Source organism: Mesoplodon densirostris, chromosome 5 (genome assembly GCF_025265405.1).
Source record: "Mesoplodon densirostris isolate mMesDen1 chromosome 5, mMesDen1 primary haplotype, whole genome shotgun sequence".
In the NCBI taxonomy this organism is placed as follows: domain Eukaryota; kingdom Metazoa; phylum Chordata; class Mammalia; order Artiodactyla; family Ziphiidae; genus Mesoplodon; species Mesoplodon densirostris.
The window spans coordinates 83,294,746-83,313,773 of NC_082665.1; the positions used below are offsets into that span (position 1 = coordinate 83,294,746).

A 19,028-nucleotide genomic window follows, 5' to 3' on the forward strand; every position below is an offset into this window, starting at 1 on the left:
GCAAGTCCAGAGATGACTTCTGTGGTTTTGGAGATGGGATTTGCCAGTAAGCGCCGAGTGTCAGCTGCTGTCCACATACCCTGCTGAGTGCCAGCGCAAATGGGCTCTGCTTTATTTCAGCTGAGTCACTTCAGAGGCAGGGCTCATTTCTTATAAGAGACGGCACCACCGCCCATTAGCTCTGGACCTAAAATGAGATCAGCTCGACTCCCCTGCAGCCTCCCAGCGAGGCCCCGAGACAGCTCGCCCGGCCCTGGTGCAGAGGCCATGATGCACACGACAGAGGCCCTGGATGGGGTCCCGCCACCTAAAGTTTCCAAAGCCACCACCAGAAACCTCTAGAATTTTTCTCCTCAGCTTCTGGACTCAACCCTGAAAACCGCACACCTACGTGTGGGTCCTGTTGCAAAGACCTCCACCTCTTCTCCCTGGAGTCCGGCTCTTGCCCTGCCCTGCGTCTGTGATGAGAAGTGGGCAGATGAAAGGGGCACAGATAGTTTTCAATGGAGTCACTGTATTGTACTCGGGGGGGGGGAAATAGGAAAAGGATACTTATGAATTTTGTTCAAATAATCAGGTGTACCACATTCTGTAGTTGAATTAAAGTGCCATTTGGGGGATAAAATTTTAGATGATTTTTTTTAAATAGATACTTTTTGCAGTATAACTGCTTCACGATACTGTGTTAGTTTCTGTTGTACAACAGAGTGAATCAGCCATATGCATACATATATCCCCATATCCCCTCCCTCCCACCCTCCCTATCCCACCCCTCTAGGTGGTCACAAAGCACTGAGCTGATCTCCCCGTGCTATGCGGCTGCTTCCCACTAGCTATCTACTTTACATTTGGTAGTGTATATATGCCCATGCCACTCTCTCACTTCGTCCCAGCTTACCCTTCCCCCTCCCCGTGTCCTCAGGTCCGTTCTCTAGTAGGTCTGCATCTTTATTCCTGTCCTGCCCTTAGGTTCTTCATACCATTTTTTTTTTTTAGATTCCATATATATGTGTTAGCATACAGTTTGTTTTTCTCTTTCTGACTTATTTTACTCTGTATGACAGACTCTAGGTCCATCCACCTCACTACAAATAACTCAATTTCATTTCGTTTTATGGCTGAGTAATATTCCATTGTATATATGTGCCACATCTTATCTATTCATCTGTCGATGGACATTTAGGTTGCTTCCACGATCATTCTTTTTAAGATGTAGTAATGACATGCATTCCTGAATATAGAAATTCCAGATATTGGTTCATACCAGGTATGCTGACTACATCCAAGAGGTTTTTAAGTTGCTTCATGTACTTGTAGAGCCGATAATCTTCTTGTTGTCTTGTATTCTTCTCAATGAGCCGAGTACACGTTATATTAATGGCCGGTCTGGGTTTCTCGTTCCTGAAAAACACTCGAGCAGAACATTTCCCCAGACGTTCCTTACCTTCCTGAAATAAAGATTTTGGAATTAGAATGGTTTCTTATCACTTCCCACCCACTCCAGTGAAAAACACACACAAGACTGGGGAGTCCCTTGTACATGGCAGGTATGCACTGGCATCCATATGTAGTATTCTTTGCCTTGTAGAAAATGATTTTTGTGCTCACAGCCAAACACAACAATCTTCAGTCTTTGCTGTCATTTAAAAAACTCCTGCTTTCTGATGGTGCCCTTATGAAAGAATGCTGGGCCTCTTCCAAAGAAATAACCACTGACACCTGTGGGTGCTACTCGGCTCAAATCTCTAGCTAGGATAGAGGTACTTTCCTTTCTACTGTGGACCAACCAACATAATGCTTACTTTGGCCCTCAAGCTGGCCAACTTGAACCAAAAGGAAGCTGATTCCCATCAACACAAATGACAGTGTCTTCATGCTGCCTGATGAATTCAGTCCTCTTATTCCAATTTTACAGTTTAAGACTGAAGTTTAAAGAGGAACCTACTCCATGTCTCACAGCTAGTAAGTGGTAAGCCAGGACCTGAGCTGTGTCTGTGTGATGCCAGGGCCCCAGCTCTGTGAGAACTCCATCTCTCTACCCCGAGGTCTAATCTGGAAGAAGTGGAGGGACAGCTCACCCACATGGGGCTGATCCAACTACCCGAGTGACCGAGGGAAGCCTGCTCGCACTCAGATTTAAAGGTAGACACGCTGAGTGTTCTGGGATCTCCCTCACTTACTTTCCAATCCAGAGACACGTGGAGCTGGGTAGCTGGATGCTTTAAGTAGACATCAAGGGTACAACTCATTTCTGGGACGGTGCTTCTCCACTCTTTTAGGTCACTGATTCCTTAACCCGACCATAAAAGCCAGGGAACCGCTTCCCAGAAAAATGCACATTCACTCATACCATCCACTGGGCCTAGAATCTGAGGAAGTTCATGGCGGCACTCAAAACCCATCCATGGGCCGCTAGTTAAGAACTCCTGTTACAACACGGTTGGTTGAGCAATCGAGTTCTTTTCACGTTTACAGTCATTTAAACTGGGTGGAGTCCCAGTTAAAACAACCAAAAAGAAAAAGCCCACAATGAAACAAACCATACTTAAAATTGGATCTGCTAAATAAGCCCCCTCTTTGAACTAATGCAAAAAACGGAAATAGGCGTTCCAATGGGCAACGTCTTCTCCCGTGAGTGCTAGTTTACAGGAGAGGAAATTTAAGTGGTACATTAAAATCCTAATTATCGGTGCAATACAGAAAAACGGTGAAGGGAGCGATGGGGAAGAGGCTTATGAAAGGCAGAAGATAGGGCTGGTACGTGGGCTCTTTTGATGTCAAAACCGTTTCCAGGGAAGAGAAAAGGCAATAGGTATTGTCCCCTTTTGTTTTTCTTCCCCTTTCCCCCGAAACAGCTCCACAGAATCAAAACAGTTGCCAGAAGATGAAAGAACTCTCCCTACCTCCCGGAAGGAAGCATTTCAATTAGCTAGCCCTCCAGAGAAACACAGTTGGTCAAAGTAATCTAGTAATTGTTTTCCTTTTAGCTTTAATCTAACACTTCCGTTTGCAACACAGAAACCAAAAGCACCTTCCTTATGCTTTAAGAAAACGTTAATTCTTAGGTTAATTAGCAAAGTTGGCGTAGTGTTTTCTTGTCAGAACTTGTTTGTGAATACTGGTAAGCTTTCTTCCAGAAGCATCCGCCGGAGGGGTTATGCCTTCTCCGAAGCTCCGCCTTCCTGAGACACAGTAATGCCGATGCTGCCTGCTCATCCCCCGCTCTGACTCCGCGCCACACAAAGGCGTTTGGGCTGGCCGCTCCGCCCCGGTTCCGGGTGCTGCCTCCCAGCCTGGCCCAGTCCCGGGAAGTCCATCTGGCTCTAATTTCTGTCTGAGTCCTCTGTTTCCTCTCTTCTTGAGAAAGGGGAGGTGGTGGGGAAAGGAAACTTGGCGACTGTGGCCCTCTGGGTCAGAAGAAGAGGCTGAAGATGCCTGCGGCGCACATGGGCTGCTCTGAGTTGCGGAATGCCTGTGTGCACGGAAGCTCCTGGGGGTGGCCTCGTGCTATGCCGGCCCGCTAACGAGAAATGCCACCAGCTGACAGGAGGAGAGCAGGTTGGCATTTGAGAGTGAGTCATTCTGGGGATTCGGAGGTGCTAGGGAGGGGCACCGGGTCCAAAGAGGGTGTGAAACGCCCTCCCAGCGGCAGAGGAAGGATGGGACGAGGGCTGTGTGGACGCGGTAAAAGGAACCCTGTCTGAGACCATGAAGTGGTCCTGCCTAGCGCTGTCTTCAATTCTTGAGAACAAATAGAAAACAAAGCAGGAAAGGAAAAAAAAAAGGCAAACCTCCAGGTCACTACATATTAAGATTCTCACTTAAAAAAAACATTCATACAAGTTGTTAATAGGACACTTCACAAACCATGGCAGCTTACCTCTGGGTTGTAGAGCTCCGTGGTAAACACCAGGTCAACTTTATATTCCTTCTTTTGATTAATCTGAAACACAGAGGTAGAACTTTAGCCTCGTGGAAGCTCTGTTAACACCTTCATATCCAAGGACCGCTTGCCGTCTAGGAATAACATGACATGCAAATGGCAGCTCTAGCATTCGTACCTGAATAAAATCGGTGATTTTTTTACAAAGAGAAAAGATCCCAAATTTTGGGCTGATCATGACACTCTGCTGGCTGATTTGACAGCTACTCACAAGGAGGGAGGCTGAGAGGAGGAAACAGTGGTCCTGAAGCTACAAGTTGGCTTTGTGGAAGCAGCTAGATGAGAAACAGCCATGAGCACACAGGGCTGAGAGGCGGGGTCCTTCCTGCCTTCCCCAGCCGGAGTGCCCCTCCACGCCCTGTGCGGGGCGCTGGGCCCCATCAGCGCCCACCCTCCTGCCACTCACAGCTGAACACAGGATCCAGCGACAAAGGTGCACCCAGTAATAAATAATGGGTTTTCAGATGGTGATGAGTGAAGAGAGAGTGGTGGGGCAGAGTGGCTACTTTTCTTAAGGTGGTCAAGGAAGGCATCTGGGAGGAGGAGACCTCAGCTGAGGCCGAAGGGACAGTATGGAAGCAGCCACACCCAGACCCGGGGCAGGCGGGGGGCACCCACACGTGAGGCCAGAGGTGGGCTCTGTGAAGGGCCCGAATCTGGGGCGGTGTGAGTTAGCCACACAGAGGAAGTCCTCAGATGTTATGGTCTCCCCTTTCTTTGCAGCTTTCACAGGCTGGCATACTTCTAAACTTGGGGAGTGCATGTTTAACCTTTTTAAACCTTTGAACTGACTCCAATGCATAGTTTTAGAGTATATATACCCATATCATTGAAGCATATTAGACTGTTTACAAGAACTTTATGTTATTGGCCAACAATTTTTTTTTTTTTTTTTAAACACCACAGTGACCATTCAGTAAAAGGAGTGTTTTCTAGAGAAGAAAGGAAACTTCTGCTGCCTGGAGCTGAAGTTATCTCATATAGTGTTGATTAAGTTAGACTCTGGAAACAACAATTTCCCTTGAATCAGGAATACAACAACCAAACAGGGTTAATTTATTTTAAGTAGACCAGATATCATCTATTCCCATCACAGATTTTTTTTAAATTCTGGGAAACCAGAGAATGGAGGGCGAGGATTCTGTGGCAATTATTTATGTAAAGAATATTTAAACGTGGATATATGGATACTGCTGGGAGACGGGGCGGGGGGCACCCAGAGCACATGTACGAGGGCAGTTTGCTTAGGGATCATTTTCAATCTCAAAACAAGCCCTGGTGTAAGCTGAAACGTTGATTTCAATTACAAATTCATACAAATTACAGGATTCATACAAACAAGTCTGTCTTCTCATTCACTTTTTGCCACCTATTATGCCAGGCACCAGAGATATACAAGGAAACAGAATATCCAGTCCAGCTTGACCAGAAACCTACTTCCTGTGTAGAAACAGATATATCAACGGCTACACAGTGCAGCTCATCTATGTGGCCAAAACTACACGTGTGCCGGGCACTCAGTTTAGGGGGGCTTATCTAGAGCAAGGGGCCCAGGCGAAGATGTGGGAATGGGGTGCAGGGGCTGGTGTTCCAGGGAAGGCAGTGAAGCTAGAAAAAAGGCTGTCTGGGGAGGCTGGCGCAAGGTCACGAAAGCCTCTTTTTCTGTAAAAAAGTTTGGGATCAACTTGGAACTTGATCCCAAAGTCTGTGGGAGCCCCAGTTAACATAATGCAGTACTTAGGCTGTTGTGGAGACTAAGACATGGCACAAATAGAGCTTCGACTGTGCCTGGGTCGGGGTAAAAGTCCAATGTATGCTCACTCTTTTTATCATTATTAAAACCTATTCAAGCCCACAGCTAACATCATTCTCAATGGTGAAAAGCTGAAAGCATTTCCTCTAAGATCAGGAACAAGACAAGGATGTCCACTCTCACCACTTTTATTCAACATAGTTTTAGAAGTCCTAGCCATGCAATCAAAGAAGAAAAAGAAATAAAAGGAATCCAAATTGGAAAAGAAGTAAAACTGTCACTGTGTGCAGATGACATGACACTATACATAGAGAATCCTAAAGATGTCACCAGAAAATTACTAGACCTCATCAATGAATTCAGTAAAGTTGCAGGATACGTGGGAATTCTGGCGGTCCGGTGGTTAGCACTCGGCACTTTCACTGAAGAGGGCCTGGGTTCAATCCCTGGCCGGGGAACTAAGATCCCACAAGCTGCACAGCAGCAGCCAAAACATAAAACTATAATGAGTTATCACCTTACACTGGTCAGAATGGTCATCATCAGAAAGTCTACAAACAATAACTGCTGGAGAAGGTGTGGAGAAAAGGGAACCCTCCTACACTGTTGGTGGGAATGTAAATTGGTACAACCACTATGGAGAACAGTATGGAGGTTCCTTAAAAAACTAAAAATAGAACTACCATATGACCCAGTGATCCCACTCCTGGGCGTACGTCCAGAGAAAACTGTAATTCAAAAAGATGCATGCACCCCAATGTTCATTGCATCACTGTTTACAATAGCCAAGACATGGAAGCAACCTAAATGTCCATCAACAGAGGAATGGATAAAGAAGATGTGGTACCTAAAAACAATGGAATATTACTAAGCCATAAAAAAGAATGAAATAATGCCATCTACAGCAACATGGCTGGACCTAGAGATTATCATACTAATGAAGACAGAGAAAGACAAGTATTATACATCACTTATATGTGGACTCTAAAAAGATGAAACAAATGAACTTATTTACAAAACAGAAACAGACTCTCAGACTTCAGAAACAAACTTATGGTTACCAAAGGGGAAAGGTGGGGAGGAGGGATAAGTTAGGAGTTTGGGAGTAACATATACACACTACTATATATAAAATAGATATCAACAAGGACCTACTGCATAGCACAGGGAACTCTACTCAATATTCTGTAATGACCTATACAGGAAAAGAATCTGAGAAAGAATGGATATGTGTATGTGTATAACTAACACTTTGCTGTACACCTGCAACTAACACAACATTGTAAATCAACTATACCCCAATATGAAATAAAAATTAAATTAAATAAATAAAATGCAAAAACAAAGAAAACAAAACGTATTCACATCAGGGAGGGAAAGAACTGTGCTGGAAAGCAGGTTCTGGCCCAAGAATGAGGCTAGGGAAGGCTGAGATACAGACTCCATCTAGCTTGTTTTTACATTGGTTTTCTCCTGCCTAGAGCTCGCAGTGAATCATTAAAGGGTGTAAACAGAGCCTGCATGGAAATGGCTGCACAAGGCGCCCCATACCCAAGTCTCCTAAAGTTCAGTGTCCTCGTCGCCCCACACGAGTTAGAGGGACACATGGAACACTCACCCGAGCCACGCGGGCACCAACAGCTGAGACTCAAAGGAGGCAACACTTCCGCCCGCCGGCAGGTCTAAAGCTTAAACTGCTTTGCTGCGCCAGCCCTAGGGCCCCTGGCCTGCTGCATGCACGACCTAGGAGTCTGCCCTTCCAGTCCACTTAGGGGCCTAAGCGCAGCCTCCTACACAGGAGTCAGGAGGCCCCTCAGGCTGCTAGCTGGGGGTGAGTGGGGTGGGTGGTGAGGCCATTCATGAGAAGAGGAGGGGCGGCAGGGTTGGCGCTACGTTCTTTGTGCTCAGGGACGTGGAATACGGCCAGGGGGAAGCTGCATGTCATAAACATACAGTCAGTAGAGGTGGTGGTTGAAGCCACGGGATTGGCTGCAAGCCCCCCAGGGAAGGTGTGTAAACTGAGAAGAATCTTGAGGACCACCGATCTTCCCAACGGTAATAAACTGGGCACGCTTATTTGCTACCCACAAGGATTCACAAAAATCTGCCTTATTCTTGATATAACTGTGCATATTTTAAACAAAGTACTTAAAATATTATTTGACTCAACATTTTTTTGAAAACACCTGGAGGCAAAGTGATGTACCGGTACCTATTCTTTGCAGGGAAAGAAACAAGTGGATTAACCAAACCAAGGCTGTGAGCTGAATGGAGCTGTCTGTTCTTTTTGGCCGCACTGTACAGCAGCTTGTGGGATCTTAGTTCCCCTGACCAGGGATCGAACCCACGCCCCCTGCGGTGGAAGCATGGAGTCCTAACCACTGGACCGCCAGGGAATTTCCCCGAGCTGTCCTTCTGAAGAGTAATTTTTCCTTCCCGATTTGATCTCCTTGTTTTAATTAGGCACTCTTAAAGGCATCTACATTCTGTCCAAAATAAGATTTTTATATTTTTGGTTGTACTTTATCCTTTATCAAGACACAGCCCTTTTTTCTCCCACAAAGGCCTCTCCCAGCTCCCTTCCTCTGAGTCACAAGTTCTCCTGACGCAGCTTTGCTGGTTCTCCTGAGATAAGGTGGCAGCCTCAGGCCCTGGGCAAAGCAGCCCCAGCCAGGGCCTCCTTGTCTGGGACAAAGTGTCTCACGCTCCTCAGGACATTTTAGGGCTGTGAGTTCCCTTCGGCTGCCTTTGATTAAACTATCCTGTGATAAAGAGGTATTTGTAGTTCAGCACCTACTCCAGGAGTTTTGAACCTGAGCACAGGGCTAGGTGAGGACAGGGAACAGACTGTCACAGCCGCGCTCAGGGCAGTCAGGTGACAGGAGGAGAACTTCAAATAGATGGCTGTAGAGTTGATTATTTGATCATGGATGACTTAAGAGCTATGAAAGGATAACTGGAGAAGTGATCTAGTCTGGGGATCAGCAACGTCACATTTGACCTGAACTCTGAACATTAAGAAGGAATTGACTTTGGGGTGTCAGGGTGAAGGTGGGGGGCTGGCACACATTCCACATGGAAGGAAGATGGGGCTGAAGGCGCTGGGGAGCAGCTGGGGGGCAGAGGGCAGAAAGACGGGAGCCAGGATCCGGAAGAGCCCTGGCCGGGTGGTCGGGGGCCGTCCCCTGCAGGCTGCAGTAAGAGTTTCTTCCTAAGAGAAACGGGAAGCCACGAACAGGAAGGAGAGATTTTTAAAGATCCCTCTAGCGCACATATGGAGAACTGGTGGTGCTGGAGTGAGGAGGGGTCCAGAGTGAATGCAGAGACTACAGGAGGCTCGTTGACGGGGTGGATGAACCAGGGTGGGGATAGCGGAAATGGAGGGAAGTTTATGGTGGACAGATGTGGATGTGAGTCCTAACTAGCGGGTCAACATGACCAGTCACATCACTCAAGATCAGAAATAATCACTAGAATGCATGTTTTGTACTAGGACAACATTATTATGTCCACCATCATTTAAAGGATGCTTGTATTTATAGAACAACAACAACAACAGACACCCTCTAGGGCCTGTGCTGGGTGTGGTTGTAAGCATATCACATGTTTTACCTGGGCTAACAGAGCTCTGAAGGCCTGCGCACAAGTGAATAATTGGGAGATGCCAGCTAAAGAAGCAGTGAGGGACCACCGTACAACTGTTAGATTGGCAATAAACGAGAAAATGCATAGGGCCAACCCATTGGCCGGGTTTGGGGGGTTCATGGCTGATAGGGGAACCAATGACTGAAACCACCCACTCTGGCCAGGCACCACAGAAACCATTTGCATGAGTTATCTTGCGACAGGAGGTCCTGGTAAGGAACGCAGAGCTAACAAGTCACCACCAACAGGAAGAATTCGAGAAAGGTCAAAAGGAGCGAGGAGATGCCAGTCCACATGTCCTACCAACCTCCCAGAATCCTTCTTGCTGGAATCCATCTCGGTTGAGCAATGCGTGTGCCACCAGGAAGGACCCTGAGTCAGAACGATTGGGCAGAGACAACCCAGAAACTAACCCCATCACCATAAAACCTGAGACTGCCAGCCACGTGGCAGAGCAGTTCTCCTGGGCTCCCTCACCCTGCTGCTCTCTTCCCGGGTTCCCCTTCCCAATAAAGTCTCTTGCTTCGTCAGCATGGGTGTTTCCTCAGACAATTCATTTCTGAGTGTTGGACAAGAGCCCGCTGCCCTGGAAGGGGTCCCCTTTCCTGCCACATGGCTGGGGGGAGGTAGCCTGGTGCAGCCTAGCTGGAAAGCAGTCTGGCTGACTTGGTCAAATCAAGACTGCACACACCTTATGATCCAACAACCTACTGCTGGGTATGTATCCCAGAGAAACTATGATGCTGTTACAGGGACTTGTGGGAGAATGTTTCCTGAAGCATCATCTGTGTGGTGGGAAGTGGGAGGCAATCTGGTGTGCATCCCTTGGGGGTGGGCAGGTAAAATGGAGTTGCTGTGCAGCAGGGAGAGGTAGCCAACTAGCCATACATACAGCAACAAAGAGAGATCCTCAAGGCTGGGAGTGCAAACAGAAGCAACAAAACGCATGGCAAAATACCACTTACAAAAATGTTTTAAATAAAAATTTGCACACACACCAACAATATATTTTATAAGAGCACTGTTTTTTGTTTTGTTTTGTTTTTGTTTTTTTTGCTGTACACGGGCCTCTCACTGTTGCGGCCTCTCCCGTTGTGGAGCACAGGCTCCGGACGTGCAGGCTCAGCAGCCATGTCTCACGGGCCCAGCCGCTCCGCGGCATGTGGGATCTTCCCAGACCGGGGCACAAACCCGTGTCCCCTGCATCGACAGGCGGACTCTCAACCACTGGCCCCTATAAGAGCACTTACAGACAGAAGAATATACATCAGCCCTTTTCAAAGTGGCTGCCCATGGGAGGGCAATGGAATGAAGGTGTGGACAAAGAATGTCACCTGCCATTTCAGTAAACACCGGATACTGCAGCCATAAAGCCCCTACAGTGCAACCCTGAGGGGAATTCAGGATGAGAAAAACAGGATACTGGCCCTAGATAGTTAAGATGCTTATCAAAGGAATAATTTCAGTGAGCCCAGACTCCTGCATCTTCCCCTACATAGAAAAGCAAGAAACTCATTAACTTGAATACAGACAAAGTGAGGGGTTTGAAAAAAGAATATTCCATGCAAATGGAAATCAAAAGAAAGCTGGATGGATAAAGAAGATGTGGCACATATATACAATGGAATATTACTCAGCCATAAAAAGAAATGAAATTGAGCTATTTGTAATGAGGTGGATGGACCTAGAGTCTGTCATACAGAGTGAAGTAAGTCAGAAAGAGAAAGACAAATACCGTATGCTAACACATATATATGAAATCTAAGAGAAAAAAAATGTCATGAAGAACCTAGGGGTAAGACGGGAATAAAGACACAGAGCTACTAGAAAATGGACTTGAGGATATGGGGAGGGGGAAGGGTAAGCTGGGACAAAGTGAGAGAGTGGCATGGACATATATACACTACCAAACGTAAAATAGTTAGCTAGTGGGAAGCAGCCGCATAGATCAGCTCAGTGCTTTATGACCACCTAGAGGGGTGGGATAGGGAGGGTGGGAGGGAGGGAAATTCAAGAGGGAAGAGATATGGGAACATATGTGTATGTATAACTGATTCACTTTGTTATAAAGCAGAAACTAACACACCACTGTAAAGCAATTATACTCCAGTAAAAATGTTAAAAATAAATAAATAAATAAATAAAAGCTGGAGTAACAATACTCATTAGATAAAATAGACTTTAAAATAAGGACTATTACAAGAGATAAGGGAGGACATAATGATCAAGGGATCAATCCAAGAAGATACAGCAATTGTAAACATTTATGTACCCAACGTAAGAGAACCTCAATATATAAGGCAAATGCTAACAGCCATAAAAAGGGAAATTGATAGTAACACAGAAACAGTGGGAGACTTTAACACTCCACTTACACCAATGGACAAATCATCCAGACAGAAAATCAATAAGGAAACACAAGCCTTAAATGACACATTAGAGCAGACTTAATTGACTTAATTGATATTTATAGCACATTCCATCCAAAAACAACAGAATACACTTTCTTCTCAAGTGCACATGGAACATTCTCCAGGACAGATCACATGTTGGGGCACAAATCAAGCCTTGGTAAATTTAACAAAATTGAAATCATATCAAGCATCTTTTCTGAACACAACGCTATGAGATTAGAAGTCAATTACAGGGAAAAAAAACTGTAAAAAACACAAACACATGAAGGCTAAACAGTATGATACTAAATAACCAAAGGATCACTGAAGAAATCAAAGAGGAAATCAAAAAATACCTAGAAACAGATGACAACGAAAACCTATGACCCAAAACCTATGGGCTGCAGTAAAAGCAGTTCTAAGAGGGAAGTTTATAGCAATAAAATAGCACCTGAAGAAACAAGAAAAATCTCAAATAAACAACCTAACCTTACACCTAAAGCAACTAGAGAAAGAACAAACAAAACCCAAAATTAGTAGAAGGAAAGACATCATAAAGGTCACAGCAGAAATAAGTGAAATAGAAACCAAGAAAACAACAGTGAAGATCAATGAAACTAAAAGCTGGTTCTTTGAGAAGATAAACAATATTGATAAACCTTTAGCCAGACTCAAAGAAAAAAAGGGAGAGGACTCAAAGCAATAAAATTAGAAATGAAGAAGGAGAAGTTATAACTGACACCGCAGAAACACAAAGGATCGTAAGAGACTACAAGCAACTATATGCCAAAAAATGGACAACCTGGAAGAAATGGACAAATTCTTAGAACAGTACAACCTTCCAAGACTGAACCAGGAAGAAACAGAAACTATGAACAGACCAATCACAAGTAATGAAATTGAAAGTGTGATTAAAAGTCTTCCAACAAACAAAAGTCCAGGACCAGATGGCTGCACAGGCGAATTCTATCAAACATTTAGAGAAGAGCTAACACCTATCCTTCTCAAACTCTTCAAAAAACTGTAGAGGGAGGAACACTCCCAAGCTCTTTCTACAAGGCCACCATCACCCTGATACCAAAACCAGACAAAGATATCACAAAAAAAGAAAATTACAGACCAATATCACTGATGAACATAGATGCAAAAATCCTCAACAAAATACTAGCAAACAGAATCCAACAGCACATTAAAAGGATACACCATGATCAAGTGGGGTTTATTCCAGGGATGCAAGGATTCTTCAGTATACACAGATCAATGTGGTACACCATATTAACAAACTGAAGAATAAAAACCATATGATCATCTCAATAAATGCAGAAAAAAGCTTTTGACAAAATTCAACACCCATTTATGATAAAAACTCTCCAAAAAGTGGGCATAGAGGGAAACTACCTCAACATAATAAAGGTCATATATGACAAACCCACAGCAAACATCATTCTCAATGGTGAAAAACTGAAAGCATTTCCTCTAAGATCAGGAAAAAGACAAGGATGTCCACTCTCACCACTTTTATTTAACATAGTTTTGGAAGTCCTAGCCATGGCAATCAGAGAAGAAAAAGAAATAAAAGGAATACAAATTGGAAAAGAAGAATTAAAACTGTCACTGTTTGCAGATGACATGATACCATACATAGAAAATCCTAAAGATGCCATCAGAAAACTACTAGAGCTAATCAATGAATTTGGTAAAGTTACAGGATACAAAACTAATACACAGAAATCTCTTGCGATCAGAAAGAAATAAAGGAAACAATCCCATTTACCATTGTAACAAAAAGAATAAAATACCTAGGAACAAACCTACCTAAGGAGGCAAAACACCTGTATGCAGAAAACTAAGATACTGATGAAAGAAATCAAAGATGACACAAACAGATGGAGAGATATACCATGTTCTTGGATTGGAAGAGTCAATATTGTGAAAATGACTATGCTACCCAAAGTAATCTACAGATTCTATGCAATCCCTATCAAATTACCAAGGCCATTTTTCACAGAATTAGAACAAAAAGTTTTACAATTTGTATGGAAACACAAAGGACCCCAAATAGCCAAAGCAATCTTGAGAAAGAAAAATGGAACTGGAGGAATCAGGCTCCCTGACTTCAGACTATACTACAAACTCCAGTAATCAAGACAGTATGGTACTGGCACAAAAAGAGAAATATAGATCAATGGAACAGAATAGAAAACCCAGAGATACACCCACACACCTATGGTCACCTAATCTATGACAAAGGAGGCAAAAATACACAATGGAGAAAAGACAGCCTCTTCAATAAGTGGTGCTTGAAAAACTGGACAGCTACATGTAAAAAAATGAAATTAGAACACTCCCTAACACCATACAGAAAAATAAACTCAAAATGTATTAAAGACCTAAATGTAAGGCCAGACACTCTAAAACTCTTAGAGGAAAACATAGGCAGAACAATCTTTGACATAAATTACAGCAAGATCTTTTTGGACCCACCTCCTAGAGTAATGAAAATAAAAACAAAAATAAAAAAATGGGACCTAATTAATCCGAAAAGCTTTTGCACACCAAAGGAAACCATAAACAAAATGAAAAGGCAACCCTCAGAATGGGAGAAAATATTTGCAAATGAAGCCACTGACAAGGGATTAATCTCCAAAATATACAAACAGCTCATGCAGCTCAGTATCAAAAAAAAAACCAATCAAAAAATGGGGGGAAGACCTAAATAGACATTTCTCCAAAGAAGACATACAGATGGCCAACTAACACATGAAAAGAGCTCAACATCAGTAATTATTAGAGAAATTCAAACCAAAACTACAATGAAGTATCACCTTACACCGGTCAGCATGGCATCATCAAAAAATCTACAAACAACAAATGCTGGAGAGGGTGTGGAGAAAAGGGAACCCTCTTGTACTGTTGGTGGGAATGTAAATTGATACAGCCACTATGGAGGACAGTATGGAGGTTCCTTAGAAAACTAAAAATAGAACTACCATATGACCGGAAAGTACACATATGGTACACATCTGGCAGTCAGTGGAATAAGCTGGGATTCTGAGAAGTCATTTTGTCTGGCTGTACCAGCTCTCAGGGGCTTGTCATCTTAACCTGTGCAACAAAGGTCTTTACCTTCTTTGACTATTTTGGGGAGTAAAGTTTTCTTGTTTTTTTGGCTGCACTGCACAGCTTGCGGCACCTTAGTTCCCTGACCAGGAATTGAACCCGGGCCGCTGCAGTGAAAGAGCCAAGTCCCAACCACTGGACTGCCAGGGGATTCCCGTGAGTAAACTTTCTATATCTTTCTATATCTGTATCTTGTGTAGGCTTTGCACTCTCTTGTGGGGATGCCTCTTTCATCTTCCTAGTTTGAGTCACTATTAAGATATATCTTGTTAATGGCCAGATGATGGATCATTTAAATTGGAGAAACTTCAAAATTGGTAAATTTTTAGAGAGCTCTTATTATATAGTTGTTTACTGGCATCTATAAAAAAAAACAAATCAGAAGGTGGAGATATATAGGTATATGTATATATAAAATGGCTAATCAAAAGAACCCCTTTAGTTTAATTTTATTTAATTTAATTTTTTTTAAATTTTTGGCTGCATTGGGTCTTCATTGCTGCACATGGGCTTTCTCTAGTTGTGGTGAGCGGGAGCTCCTCTTCATTGAGGTGTGCAGGCTACTCATTGCAGTGCCTTCTGTTGTTGCAGAGCACGGGCTGTAGGTATGCGGGCTTCAGTAGTTGCAGCATGCAGGCTCAGTAGTTGCGGCACACAGGCCCTAGAGCATGCAGGCTTCAGTAGTTGTGGCACGTGGGCTCAGCAGTTGTGGCTTGCAGGCTCAGTAGTTGTGGCGCGCAGATTCTAGAGCGCAGGCTCAGTAGTTGTGGCACACGGGCTTAGTTGTTCCGTGGCATGTGGGATCTTCCTGGACCAGGGATCGAACCCATGTCTCCTGCATTGGCAGGCAGATTCTTAACCACTGTGCCACCAGGGAAGTCCCACTCCCTTAGTTTAAAACAAACAAAAAACCAGCTTGGGAAGTCTTATTTTTGGCCTTTGCTTCCCCTCAGTGGGTCTTATAAATCCTAATAAAAACATTAGGTTAACTAATGTAAATTAGGTTGATTAATGGGGAAGGAGGGAGAAAAAACTGAGGGGAAAGTCTAGAGACTTCTTCCCAACAAGGTGGAAATTTTAAAGGGACTACTCCCAAAAGGATAAGAATCTTTAGATGGTTATTAAGAAATGGGATAAATAAAATAGATGTTAATGGGATTAAAACAAAAGGTTTTGATACAACACTACCTAAGGTTGGGTAGGTTAAAGGGACCCCTATTGGTCCCCAACATAAAAGGCCCCAAACAAGTCTGCTTTATTTACCCCAGTTATATATATAAAGGCTGGGGGGCGGGGGCAGAATTACGTTGAGATACCTGACCAGCAATTGCTTGGGGTGACAGTTAGGCCAATTAATCAAGTTAAAAGATTGACAAAAGGGCCTGAATCCCTCAGCTCAGCCCTTCACTGGGGACCCCAGAGCCTTTTATAGAAAAATAGATTAAATGGTTGGGAGATTAAAAAAAAGAAAAGCATCTAAGACTCCTTGTAAGACCAAGACCTATTGATGGGGTCCTAATGGAAACTAAAGTTAAAGGTATAAAAGTTGATAGAATTGAGATGAAAGCTCACTTAAATTGGTATGTTTAAATGGGCTTTATAAGGTGGTTACATCTCTTTTCCCTAATTATACTGTAAGACAGACACTATGTCTCCCCCTTCCTGGTATAAGACAGGGCATATAAATCTGCCCCTCAGACAATATTAGTTAAACATACTAAAAGAAACCAACAGGGTTACCTGAGACCACACAATATGAAATAAAAACTGAGTGCTAATATTCAGGGGCCAATAAAAACAATAATAGAGATTCTTGTTCTGGGTTTAACCTGTGCACTCAGAAAGAGGGCCTTTGTTGAATGCCTTATGCAAACTTTTTAAAGCATGATAAATAAAAGCTTAAAATTCTAGGACAGGGCTTCCCTGGTGGCACAGCGGTTGAGAGTCCGCCTGCCGATGCAGGGGACATGGATTCATGCCCCAGTCCAGGAAGATCCCACATGCCATGGAGCGCCTAGGCCCGTGAGCCATGGCCGCTGAGCCTGCGTGTCCGGAGCCTGTGCTCCGCAATGGGAGAGACCACAACAGTGAGAGGCCCATGTACCGCAAAAAAAAAAAAAAAAACTAGGACATAGAACTCTTGAATTTCATTTAGTTGGAAATCTTCTCACTGATATAAAAAAAGCAACTTAGGGCTTCCCTGGTGGCGCAGTGGTTGGGAGTCCGCCTGCCGATGCAGGGGATGCAGGTTCGTGCCCCGGTCTGGGAGGATCCCACGTGCCGCGGAGCGGCTGGGCCCATGAGCCATGGCCGTTGAGCCTGCGCGTCCGGAGCCTGTGCTCTGCAGCGGGAGAGGCCACAGCAGTGAGAGGCCCGCGTAACGCAAAAAAAAAAAAAAAAAAAAAAGCAACTTAAAGAAAATGTTGTTGGACAAATCAATCTTTTAGTATAATTTAGGCAGCAGATCTGTTCTCTGGGGAATTAAAAGCAACTCTCTGGTTTTCAAATCTCTACAAATCAGAAATGTAGATACAGCTACAATAACCTGAGACTGAGCCTAATCCGCTTAATCAGGTACAACCTGATACAAATTTAAAAAAAAAAAGGAAAAAAATGGCCTTTTAAAACTCAAACTATTGGAAAGGCTCCCTCGCTCAAAATCTAATTCAGAGCTTCCTTAGGGGATTATCAAGAACAAATACAAATCTTAGAAGTCTTTTCCACAAATATCAATAGTAAAGTCTTGGTCATCTGAGAAAATAAATTTGACTTATTCCAACTTATTTATAAACTAGTAAGTTTATATCATAATACCTGATTCAAAACTAAGTGTTAAAGTGAAGCTATGAGATCCCTATTTTTGTTTGTTTATGTCAGTGTGTACATTACACATATAGGTGTTTCTACCTCTGGAAAATATTATCAAAATTAAACTTATAAAAGAGCTCTATTTAATTGACTAAATAGTAAGCACTTACAAATTAAATATTTCCAAGTATAAAGGAAACTGGCCAGAATGAATTCCAGGTTCACATGATCTAGTATGCAAGGAAAGTAGGATGAGTGTTTTTGGCAAAAGAAGGTATGAGGAGTGGAAGTACATTTTGTTAAGGAAAAAGAGAGATTTTGTCCTAGAGCTGGTTGTCTCTGGGTGGAAAAATAAGGGACAAACAAAAATGGATATAGAAAGTGTGAAAGGTTTGTAGAAAGACAGCTCTGAAAAAGTTGTTCCATGCATGGTCAGGCTGGGTTTGGATTGAATTTAATTAGGTAAGTGAATTTTGTTGTTCAGGGTGGGCTGGTGCAGGACTGGAGTTTGGTTTTCTCTCTCTGTTAAGAGAACAGAGTTTTCTTGGAATGTTGAACTAAATACTTTTGGTAATAGATTGTGAGTTTCTTTGCCTTCTAAATGATCTGTTATTTGCCTTAAAAATCTTTTACTGTCACTTTGGTTGAGTGAATAACTACTGCTTCACAGTGGCCTATGATCCTATTTGACCAAGTGTTTTAAAAACTTGACTTTTTTTTTTAATAACAAACTTCCCAAATATCAAATTCTAATTAAGATTCTTTTGACTTTCCAGCTAACTTTGGGATGCTTCAAAGGACCCCTGAAACATCCCAATGAGAGATATTAAACTAATTAGGTTTATCTGGCATGTTAAATTACATGGGAAACATTGTCAAATAAGTGTGATAAAACCTTCTTATTTTATGGGTAAATGTCATTAATATAGATATTCCAAAACTTATATGGAATTCCTAAAAATCTGATATGTCCTGATATAATGTTATCAGTTATAATCCTAGTTGTTATCTTAAAATGTCATATGATACAGAAATAACCAAGTTTCTTGTCAGTTACACTGTAAACAGATCTTTAACCGTGCCATTTTAAGTCTTTTGCCATTTATAGACAATCACTATTTTACTCTGATGCTTTTATAAAATGAAGATTCTCAAGAGGATTCGTAAAAAAGACTTGACAAATTTGTTTCTGGTAACTTTTAGATCATACCACTCAACTCAGTAAGAAGTTACAAAACCCTACCTGATGACTTCATCCAGATCAGCTGGAATTAATTACATGAGACTGAATGAATTGATAAATATGATTTATAATTTTACGACTTTTTTCTGAAATATACTGGCTTTTAATCTTTTTTTCCAGAAA

General features: G+C 43.0%; 1 protein-coding gene across 1 annotated transcript in view; it reads right to left on the minus strand.

Annotated features, from left to right (window-relative positions):
• Positions 1-19,028, minus strand: part of RARRES1 (retinoic acid receptor responder 1) — a 41,732-nt gene that overhangs the window by 10,906 nt on the left and 11,798 nt on the right. The window contains exons 2-3 of the mRNA XM_060099994.1: positions 3,881-3,943; positions 1,265-1,448 (exon numbers count right to left, since the gene is read on the minus strand). Of these exons, the coding sequence (XP_059955977.1) occupies positions 1,265-1,448; positions 3,881-3,943 (247 nt within the window). The remainder of the gene's footprint in view (positions 1-1,264; positions 1,449-3,880; positions 3,944-19,028) is intronic.